This window comes from Typopeltis vanoorti, chromosome 13 (assembly GCF_054136105.1).
Source record: "Typopeltis vanoorti isolate ZY-2024b chromosome 13, IOZ_Tvanoo_1.0, whole genome shotgun sequence".
NCBI lineage: Eukaryota > Metazoa > Arthropoda > Arachnida > Uropygi > Thelyphonidae > Typopeltis > Typopeltis vanoorti.
Window position 1 is genome coordinate 114,825,270 of NC_143561.1, and position 12,242 is coordinate 114,837,511.

General features: G+C 35.5%; 1 protein-coding gene across 3 annotated transcripts in view; it reads right to left on the reverse strand.

Annotated features, from left to right (window-relative positions):
* LOC150100482 (apicoplast pyruvate carrier 1-like) overlaps positions 1–12,242 on the reverse strand; it is a 227,937-nt gene that overhangs the window by 30,770 nt on the left and 184,925 nt on the right. For all 3 annotated transcript variants that reach the window (XM_090402955.1, XM_090402954.1, XM_090402956.1), the window contains exon 9: positions 10,020–10,229. In XM_090402955.1, coding sequence (XP_090259081.1) covers positions 10,020–10,229 — 210 coding nt within the window. The remainder of the gene's footprint in view (positions 1–10,019; positions 10,230–12,242) is intronic.

A 12,242-nucleotide genomic window follows, 5' to 3' on the forward strand; every position in this document is an offset into this window, starting at 1 on the left:
GTCAGAAATCAAATTGATTATATACTGATAAATAAAAGATTCCACAGTAGTATAAAGAGTGCAAAGACTTATCCTGGAGCAGATATCTCATCAGACCACAATCCCATAGTTGCAGAAGTACGTCTTAGATTAAAATCAGCTAAAAATTCACAAAAGAAGAAAAAGAAAATTGATGTAGAAAAACTGAAAGACCCGAACATAAATAAAAGTGCCAAGACACAGCTTAACCTGCGATTACAACAGATTAACATAGAAGAAAATAAAAGTGTGGAATCTCTTTGGAATAGCTTAAAGAATGCCATCGTAACAACAAGTATTGAAGAAGTAGGTTATGTGAATAATATAAAACAACAGGAATGGATGACAGATGAGATTCTTTCTCTTATTGATACAAGAAGAATGTATAAAAACAAAAACCTAGCCAGGTATACAGAAACACATAACATCATCAAGAAAAAAATAAAAGAAGCCAAGGAAAATTGGATGAAAAATTTATGTACTGAAATTGAACTGCTTCAGAAACAACATGATAATTTCAATCTGTATAAGAAAATCAACGAAATTTCCGGAAAACTGAGGAAAAAGCAAATAGTGTCTCTAAGAGACGAAAATGGAAAAATAGTTCTAGAAGAAGAGAATAAAGCACAGATTTGGATAAAATATGTAACAGAACTTTTCAATGATACTAGACAGAAGCCTATAAATATAAAAGATAACATTCAAGGACCAGCAATCATGAAATGCGAAATAGAGAATGCTATACAAACAAGTAAAACAGGAAAAGCCAGTGGACCAGATGGTGTGCAAACAGAATTTTTAAAATTAATCGAACCAGATAACATCAAACTTCTTGAAAAACTATTTAATAAAATATATGAAAGTGATGAATTTCCATCAGATTGGCTCAAATCTACATTTATCACTGTCCCAAAGAAACCCAAAGCGAATTCCTGTGGTGACTTCAGACTTATTAGTCTAATGAGCCAAACATTAAAAATATTTTTGAAAGTAATTCAGAATCGCATTTATAGAAAAAGTGAAGAAACTCTAAGTGAAACACAATTCGGCTTTCGGAATGGTTTTGGTACTAGAGAGGCCCTTTTCTGTACCCAAATATTGATACAAAAATGCATAGAAAAACAGAAATCTGTCTTTATGTGTTTCATAGATTTTGAAAAAGCATTCGACAAAGTCAGACACACCAACTTAATAGAAATCCTTTAACAAATAAGGCTAGACGAACAAGACATAAGACTAATAACAAATCTCTATTGGAATCAGTCAGCTACCGTTCAATTAGACAACATTACCACCAGTGATATTAACATCAAAAGAGGAGTGAGACAAGGATGTGTGCTCTCACCACTCCTGTTCAACATATATGCAGAGGTCATCTTTAAAAAAGCATTGGAAGAATGTCCAGAGGGAATCACAATAAATGGAAAGATTGTTAACAACCTACGATATGCAGATGACACCGTGCTAATTGCAGATAACATTATGGATCTCCAAAAACTCGTTGACAGAGTATACATAGAAAGCCAAAGAATGGGAATAAATATAAACATCAACAAGACAAAATACATGATCATCAGCAAACATCCAGCCTCATCAATGAAACTGACACTCAATGGGAAAAATATTGATCAAGTGTCAAGATATAAATATCTTGGTTGCTGGCTTAATGAACGGTGGGATCCAGAAATAGATATAAAGACAAGGATTGAAGTTGCATGGCAGTCCTTCATGAAAATGAGAACACTATTCTGCAATAAAGACCTAAACATGGAAGTCAGATGCCGAATGCAGAAATGCTACGTGTGGTCTATTCTGCTCTATGGAGTTGAAACATGGACATTGAATGCGACAACCATCAAGAAAATCGAAGCCTTTGAGATGTGGCTATAGAGAAGAATGCTAAAGATATCATGGACAGAAAAAATTACCAATGAAGATGTCTTAAAATCCATTGGCAAAGCTAAACATCTTGTCAAATAATCAAGAAACGAAAAACATCATATCTTGGTCACATCATGAGAAACAGCAAATACCAACTTCTACAAACTATTTTGGTAGGAAGAATTGATGGCAAAGGAACTAGAGGAAGAAAAAGAATATCATGGTTTGACAACATCAAGACGTGGACAGGAAAGAGTAGTGCACAACTGCTCAGATTAGCACAAGAGTGCAGTTTGTTCACCAAGATGGTCGCTGACCTTCGATAGAAGATAGCACAATAAGAAGAATGAACATCAATATTACATTGAATACATGAAATCAAAAGTCTGGTATGGCACAACATAGTGTTGACACTAAACACAGTATCTTGTGGGATGAAGCTCGTCTTCTTCATAGAAGCAGGCTTAAAAATGAACGCCTTTTCAAAGAAAGTTGCAAACCTTTTACATCAGCCAAATCTGAATCAGAACAATTGTTTCTCTCTTCTCTCTCCCCACCCCAAAGTTTGGGAGATTCTTATTTTATGTAACCATCAAAAATAGTTCTTAATAATATTATTTATTAATATTAATTTCTAGCACACACTTACAGTGGTCGGTGGATTACCACCGGCTGTTGCGGTGGTAATCCACCGACCACTGTAAGTACTTGTATTCCCATATCTTTGATTTGCTTGTTTCTATGCACTGATGATGTACTATTATGCTTAAGGGTCAAAGCTGTATAACTGAGAGGAGACCTCCACATAGCCTTTAAAGGAATTCGAAGAACCGACCAGGGCTTCTGACCTAATGTCCAATCCTCACCTTCTCATGGTGCACCCTGTTGGGTATCTACTTGGATACTGAATGGAAGAGGATGGGCTGGCATTTGGGGTTTAGCCGACCAAATTGTATTCTTATTGGTTAAACCAAAATATAGAATGATGGTACAACATGACAAAATTTCATGCCGGCTGGGGCGTCGCCTGGTTAAACAAGGCCCCCGTTGTTTTCGCCAGGGAACCAGGGCGAACAGCGAAAAGTCAGCTACTGGAACAAATCTGAAAATAAACCCCAACTCAACATCACCAGAGTTAAAGATCGGTACTATCAACGTAAGAAGCCTGAATGGCAAAGAAATGGAGCTAGCTGAGGAATTAGATAAGTACCAGATCGACATAATAGGGGTGACTGAAACAAAAAAGACCAAAACTAGTGAGATCTTTCTGAGCAATAAATACAAAATGCTATATTCAGGCAATAGTATTCAACACAAAATACGAGGCTAATCTTCTTGAATGGCAGTCAGTCTCGAGTAGAGTAATGTGGACAAATATGAGAATGGGGAACTGGACAATGAGACTTATTTGTGCCTATGGCCCCACAGAAGGTTCTACTAAGGTAGAAGTGGAGGAATTTTTTGAGGCTTTAGAAAAAGCAACTGACACAATGAAAAATGAAAAGTTGGTCCTTGTTGGGGATCTAAATAGCAGAGTAGGAAATGATTGTGAGACATACAAAAATATTTTGGGAAAATTTGGAGAAAAGAGCAAAGCTAATAATAATGGCAAATATCTGTTGGATTTCTGCTCAGGACATGGACTGGTTATTACTAACACAATGTTCCAACATAAAAATGTGCACAAATTCACATGGAGAGAAGAGGCTAAGAATAAGAAAAGTCTCATTGACTATGTTATTGTTGATAGTGATGTTTTCTCCCTGGTGCAGGACACCAGAGTGTACAGAGGATTTGAAATTGGAAGTGATCACTATTTAGTTTTGAGCAGGATAAAATTGTTTAGCTAGTTTTACACATTGACTGATTCTGCCAGAGAGGCATGTGGTGAGGTTGTCTGTAAGGATAAAAAAATCAGAACTCCCTGGTGGACACAGGAAGTTAAAGAGGCAGTGAAGGAAAAGAAGAAAGCATACCAAAAGTTCCTGTCAAATAAGTCAGCTTGTGCTCTTAGAGAATATAGAGATGAATGCAAGATTGCTAAACACTGTGTAAAACTAGCTAAACAAAAGTCATGGGAAGACTTTGGCAAGATTATAGAAAATAAATATCAAGAAGGTGGTAATATATTCTGGAGGTTGTTGAAGAAGCTTAAGAAAGGAGGAAAGAGTGCTATAAAAGGAATTAGAGATGATAAAGGTGACATAAAAACCAGAGAAAAAAGATATCCTTGAAGTATGGAGTAATTACTTTGAAAAACTGCTAAATGAAACAAGCAGTGATGACAGCACAGTGGTAAAAAACACTGACCAGGCATGCAGGCAGGAATACATATCCATACTTGAAGTAGAAAAAAGCCATCATAGGTTTGAAATGTGGAAAGGCAGCAGGAGTAAATGATATTCTACCAGAAATGCTGAAGTATGGTGGTATAAGAGTCTTACAGTGGCTGCACTGCATAGTTCAGAAAGCCTGGACACAGGGACGAATTCCCGATGATTGGAGTAGAGCTCTCATAGTACCCATATATAAAAAGGGAAATAAAACTGTTGTGAGAATTACAGAGGTATTTCCTGACTGAGTGTTCCTGGCAAGATCTATGCAAGTATACTTGAGAAATGGTTGAGAAGAATTGTGGAAGAAAAGCTTGGTGAAGAACAAGCTGGATTCAGGCCAAATAGAGGCTGTCAGGATCAGATCTTCACTTTACGACAAATAGTCGAGAAAGCATGGGAATATAACAAAGATCTGTATTTAAGTTTTGTCGATCTGGAAAGGCATATGACAAGGTGCCAAGAGAGAAGCTATTCAATGCGCTGCAGTTATATGGTGTCAATGGGGCATTATATCAAGCAATACTAGTCTTTATTTGAGTTGTAAGTCAGCAGTTAGAATTGAAGGAAGTACAGGAAGATGGTTTAATGTTAAATCTGGTGTGAGACAAGGATGTACATTATCCCCTCTGTTATTCATTATCTATATGGATCACATTATGAAGGAAAGTGGTATTAAACATGATATCAAAATTGGAGATGTTAATGTCAGCTCTTTGCTTTATGCGGATGATGTTATCCTTCTAAATAAATCTGCTACAAGTCTGCAAGATTCTCTGACTAAATTCAATACCTGTTGTAATAGATATGGTAAGAAGGTCAGCAATAAAAAGACAAAGACAATGAAAATAGGCAGAATCATTGAAAATGTCAACTGTGTTGTGAATGGAGAACCTGTGGAACAAGTAAAACATTTCAGCTATTTAGGCACGATTTTTACTGAAGATGGTAAATTGAATATAGAAATAGACAACAGAATGAGCAAAGTAGATATGGTGGGAAGTCAATTGAATAAATTCATATGGAATAAGAGAGAAATTAGTCGGAACACTAAATTAGCTGTATACAAGACAATGTTCAAACCAGTTTTAACTTATGGATCTGAGAGCTGGGTCAGAAGTAAAACACTTGACCAAAGACTATAGACCGCAGATATGAGAGTCCTGAGAAAGATTATAGGCATGAACAGATGGCATCAATGGTAATATCATTTTAAAAATGAGGAAATTAGGAAAGAACTTGACATTGTCAGCATCCAGGAATGCATTAGCAGAGATAATCTCAGGTGGTGTTGTCATTTAAACAGAATGGGCGAAGAAAATTAGCAAAACAAGTGTTCTCTGCCAGGTTGGCAGCAAAACGACCCAGAGGAAGACCAAGATATAGGTGGATTGATACGGTACAAAGTGCTTTAGACGATAGAAATATAAGATCTAATAATGTTGGAGTGTTGACAAGTAACAGACTGATTTGGAGGAAAATTATAGATAGGAAATTAATAATGATGTAATTTTTTTCATGTAGTACTATCATATCCTGTACACCCCTTGAGGGTACATGGCAGGAATTTGATGATGATGATGATGAATATCTGTACTTTCATTTCATTAAAGTTAATTACTGTGGTTATCATGTAATTTATTGTTTAGAAACTATAGAAGTAAAACAGGATGTTTTTTAAGGCATAATTCTTAATGATAATGGCAAATTAAACATGGATCAGTAAACAGTGCCAGTATTGTGGGACTCAAATGAATAAGAGAGAAGTAATGGAATTTTTCAAAGCATTAAACTAGCTATTTGCATTGTTCAAACCAGTTTTACCTTATGGAGCTGGGTTAGAAGTAAAACAGTTGATCAAAGACCAAATAAGAGAGTTCTGAGAAAGATTAGTGGAGTGAGTAGATGGCATCAATGACAAAATCATATTAAAAAGGAACTTGACTTTTCCAGCATTCAGGTATGGGTGAGCAGAGTAGGTAGTATCATCACTTAAAGAGAATGGTTAACTGGAAAGGAAAAAAGACCCAGGGAAAAGCCAAGATCTAAGCATGATAACAAAAATAACTGCATGACAATTTCTAAGATGTAGGCATTCATTCAGTCTTTTGTTGACTAATCTTCTCCCTAACTGCTTTTCCAGGCAAGTCATCTCACACAAAATGGATGACATCATGACCTTCTGTTTGCAATTTAATTCACTGAAAACCAAGAAAATCTGGTACCTCTTGGGTATATGTATGCTAAACTTTGATATCTAGTGGGTCTATTATTATTTTTGATTTATTGTTATCTATTATTACCTGTTGTGAATTTGAATCTCACTATAGGTGTTGTTGTTGTTTATAAATGTCTTTAGGTGTTAGATGACATTTGTTGCAAAACCACTATTTTCTTTATTGGATGCCTGAAATATCTTAAAGTGTCATGTTTGGTCTCTGAAGCATGGGAAAACTATATTATCTAATCCTAGTCCTAGTGCAGCACCAAGTGTATGATACTCCAAGCATTTTGGAGTATCCAAAAAGCATGTTTGCATTTTAGAACAAACATGCCTCAGTTTACTGCTGTTTCGCTTTTTTTTTTTTTTTTTTTGAAAACATCACTCAGGTGTAGCATGGAATGAGGAGTTAACTGGAAAGGAGGTCAATGCAGCTTGGAGGATATTCAAGAACTGTCTAGTAAAAGCAATGTCTAAAGGTATTCGAAGAGTCAGAAGGTTAATTAAGTTAGATGTGAAATGGATGAATGAAGAGATTAAGCATGTGATACAGGGAAAAAGGCATTATGAGGGCAGCATAAGAGGAGTGGTAATAATCAATTCCATGAGGAGTACAAAGAACAGGCAAGGAGGGTGACTTAGCTGGCAAGGGTAGCAAAAGTGAAGTATGAGCAGCAGTTAGCTGATGAAGCCAAAAAGAATCCTATGGAGTTCTTTTGATATGTAGCCAGCAAAATAAAAAAATAAAAAAAAAAAGAATGATTATGGAAGAATGACATTGACTGGAGGGAATGGTATAAGAACAACTGCTGCAGAGGATATAGTTGAGATACTTAATGAGCAGTTCATAAAGGTCTTTCATTCTTGTGAATGTGACATCATGGAGAGATTGAGAGCAGTTGATGATAGGGAAGAGAAACTGACTATAAGTGACCAAGAGGTGCATGGGGAATTGAGCAAACTTGATGTTAATAAGGCTGTGGGACTTGATAATACATCACCACGTATTCTGAAAGAATGTGCCAGAAGGTTTACATCTGCCTTGACATTTTTTTTAATGAGGTCTCGCACTGGGTCGAGTTCCAAAGGAATGGAAGGAGGGAAAGATTGTGCCACTTCATAAGGGAGGTGATAGAACTCAAGCATCAAATTATAGGCCTATCTGTGTGTCAAATGTTGTGGTTACGGTGTTGGAGAGGCTGGTGAGAACCAGGATCCAGAATTGGATTGACAACAATGGTATTATCTTTGATGGACAGCATGGATTTGCTAAAGGGAAGTCATGTTTTAGTAATCTACTTACTTATTACAATAAGGTGATGGCTTTATTGGACAGAAGAGAGGGATACACAGTAATATACTTAGATTTTGCAAAAGGCTTTTGATAGATTACCACATGCTAATTTGATAGTCAAACCATAGTGGATGGGGTTGGATATTAGTTTAGTGCATTGGATTGGAGACTGGCTATCTGATAAGTATCAGCAAATTGTGTATGGGAGAGCAATATCGTGGAAGAATCACTAGTGGTGTGCCTCAGGGGGTCTGTTTTAGGGCCATTGCTGTTTAATTCGTATGTTAATGATATTGGTGAAGATTTGGATGGGGATATTCAGTTGTTTGCAGATGACACAAAGTTGGGATGAACTATGAATAGAGAAGATGTTGTGGCCTTACAAGAAGACTTGAACAGATTGAGTGAATGGGAATTGGGATGTCAGGTCAATGTTACAAAATGTAAGGTTTTAAAATTTGGGAAACAAAGATGGAATGTAGAATTTATGCGTGGTGGGGATATATTGTCTAAAATTTAGAGGACACGTTGCCAAAATTGTGAGGACAACCCAAAGAATTCTGGGAATGATACAGAGGACACTGACTTGTAGAAGGAGCTTCTTGTTCCATTGTATAAGGCTCTTATTAGGCCATACATGGACTACTATGAACCAATTTGGTCACCTGGTTTTGAAAACCAGGTGACCAAATGAAGCGATGTTGGAAAGGATCCAGAGGTGACTAAGGTAGTCTCTGATCTCTGGAATATGTCGAATATGAGGAAAGGTTGAGAAGATGCAATTTACAGAGTCTAGTGGATAGGAATGATATGATAGAGACCTACAAGTTAGTAAGGGGTTGTTATAAAATCAAAGTTGAAGAGATTTTACAGAAAATGGTGGGAGATCAGGGGAGAACCAGAGGTCATCCCTGGAAGCTGTATAAAGAGGGTGTGAGCAGGGGAGAGCAGGGGTGTGAGAAGCAGATTTTTTGCATAGAGTTGTGAATGATTATAATGCCTGAGAGGGTGGTGTCTGCAAAGAATTTGAGTGTGCTTAAGGTGCAGTATGATGAGCTGTTTGTATGATAAAAGGATCTCCTAGATAAGTCTTTGAGTCCATGGGATATTAGGGTAATAATAATAATATGATGTTTTCAGAATTACATTTAATATATGGAAATGCAACATATCATCTTTGTAAGGTTGCAGTTTACAGTTTCTTCCTTTTTTTCTTGTCCAGAGGATTTTAGGCTCTAATAGTCTCTGGCTTTTTACCTCTCTTCAAATTAGTCTTCACCCCCAGCAAATCTTTTTCCAGGGGTCTGTAAAAAATGTCAAAATGATTATTCCATAGACAATGCTAAATCATATATTGAATGTATCAGGAAACAGAATTAGATTACTGTATTCATTAATGATCCTAATAATTTTTTACTAAATAATTTAAGGAAATTACGTCAACTAGGATATACATTAAAATAAATTTTAATATACTTCAATATTTTGGCAATGTCACGTTGCCATTTTCAAGACATGGAATCAGCTTCAGCCCTAAGAAACAATCCAAACCTCAACAAATTTGGCTGCATGAGACTGCCTCAAATTGGGGAAACCTACATCAGAAGACCTTCAGCCCAATCGCCCAAGAATACCAACATTGCCTGCTAGGGGGCACCATCAGGTTAGGAGAAATAGTAGCTTCCTGCTTCTTCCTCACCTACTGTGTGTTGTGCCTGCGTGCACGTCTTGTTCTTAAGTTTCTTGAAAATGGCAACGTGATGTTGCCGAAATATTGAAGTATATTAAAATTTATTTTAATGTATATCCTAGTTGACGTTGTAATTTCCTTAAATTATTTAGTAAAAAATGCATAACCAACGTCTAAGCCTTTCCACAAGGATCCTAGTAATGTTTAGATGAGGTGTGAAGGTACAATATCAACAATTGTTGATATTGTACCTTCACACCAAAATATATCTTTACTGTTATCAGTAAAGATATATTTTGGTTTTATATATAAACCTGGCCCTTTGTAAGATAGTGTGTTTACTTGTTCACTAATGTGTTAACTGTATGTATCTGCACAGATAACCTCTATACCAGATACATATCTGCACAGATAACCTCTAATGAATCTAGATGCTAAAATATTGGAATGCACTGCTAGTCTTAATTAAATGTTACTTCATTTCCCAGAGACTCTCTAAATGTTTCATTATATAAATGTTTTGTAGTATTTTTAAAACTCATACACATTCAGATATATGATAGGATTAGCTTATTTACTTACAGGTGCTACAAAAAGAACCCCATAATTAGTTCCAGCATGTTTTGCTCCAAATGCTTCAGCAGTTACTGTTGGTAGCAATACAAACAGTCCAGAGAATGAAAAAAAAATTGCCATGATCCAAACAGTAAAGAATACCTTCCCTTCATATGATGTGATCATAAAACTGAGCATCAAAGCAGCAAGAGATGTACTAAGACAGAGCATACAGATCTGAAAATATAAGTGCAATGACAAATCATTTAATTTTTTGTAAGCATCTTAAAAATGTTATACATAAACTTTTTTTTCTAAAATTGTAAAGAAAACTCTAATACTATATGATAATTGAATTTGAGTATAAATTCATAATAAATAATAAATCTTTAAGCATAATAAATAATATATTTAAGTCATTCTTTGTAGAAAAACACACCAGAATCAGACTACATAACATTCTGTCTAAACCAACATTTTTATATGGAAGTGAAACATGGACCATAAAAAACGATGAATGAAAAATGGATTCAAACAGCAGAAATGAAATTCTCAGAAAAACAACTGGATATACCAAGTGAGACCTTAAAACAAATGAAGAAATTTTACAATCCTTGAAATATAAAACCAGTTAACCACTATATAAGTAAACATAAACAAAAATGGTTAGAACATTTAAATCAAATGGACAGTATCTGACTGCCAAAAATACTATACAGATATAAACTAAATGGAAAAAGAAGGATTGGAAGACCAAGAAAGTGATAGCATGATATTGGAACAGGCCATTTGGCCTAAAAACCTGATACGAAGAGGAAGCATAATCAATTCATAATTTGTGATTTGAATACTTTTAGTATTTAACAGTCCAAACTAACTTAACCTTTTATATGTAGTTAATTTATACAGACTATAATGCTTAATTATACTTAATCACCAGTGCAATAAAAAAATGGAGGTAGTATATGGGTAGATCATGTACTGAGAATAGACAGCAGAGAGAGAGAGAGAGAGAAAGATTCCAAGACTGGTTTGACATGGATCTCAGAAGATGAAAAGAAAAGAAGAATGGCTAGTTGGGAGAGCTGGAGATAAGCAAAATTAATAACAGAAGACAGAAGTGGCTGAAAAGAAATGGATCGTGGCCTTATGTACCATGAAGTGGATAAGTAAGTATAATGCTTAATCACATAGCAATTTTTCAAATAAAATATCCAATTATCTTATCAGAACAGTCCCTTATGGGAAGAGGTAAAGTTTTTATGGCACCAAGAATGTGTTGGCAGTATGACCATCTTCTGTATGCAGGTCACAGTGATCTATTTATGTAATGATATATTAACAATTTACAGCATATATAAAGAAATTTTTCATATCTTTTAATTTCCTGAATGCAAAAACACTCACACACAAAGCACAGCACAAATAATTTACAGCAACCACTGTACTAAGTTAACAAATTCACAAACACTTGCATTTGTGAAAGCATTTTTGTTCCCAAAAATGCTCTATGCGCACTTTTTTGGCAATAACTATAAACTGTGCTATTTCATTTTGTGATAGCTTACTGGCCAAGCCCTTGATAACATTGACTTGTTCTCTAAGAGTTAAGTCCTTAAGTCCTTCCATTTTTGTGACATCACTGAGTAATATAATATATATATAATAATATATAATAATAATAATAATAATTATAATAAAATGTTTACAACTTATGTGATACATAAGTTATATAATCCCAGAGGGGATTATATAAGATCACTGACTCAGTGATCTTGAATCGAAAGTGCAACTAACTGAGCTACAAGCAGCTGCTTTACATAAGGAATGACCCTATTACAATATACACCTGTACGATGTGAGAACATAGTACAGGTATACATATATACATTGTATGTGTTACACTGTATGCAAATTATTTATGTTTGTGTGTCGGAAACACCTTTAAGAACAAAAAAAAAACTGAATGATATATTTTTATGGAAAAAACACTAGTTGTGGTCAAGAATAGGCCTAAGTTTGATTCTCTTCATTACTGGAGGAATCTTTATGTGGACTTTTTCAATCGAGGGTGAGTTAGCCGATCTCATACAGAGGTAGCATGATTTTTCTCCCGGAAACTCGGGTTTTTCATCCCACACACACAGACAAATCGGCCCTTCAGAACACACGCAATTTACAGATAAAAAATACTGGTGGTGGGCGGTAGATGGCGTTGATGGAGATGATTGGTAGTAGAGGTTCGGTGTA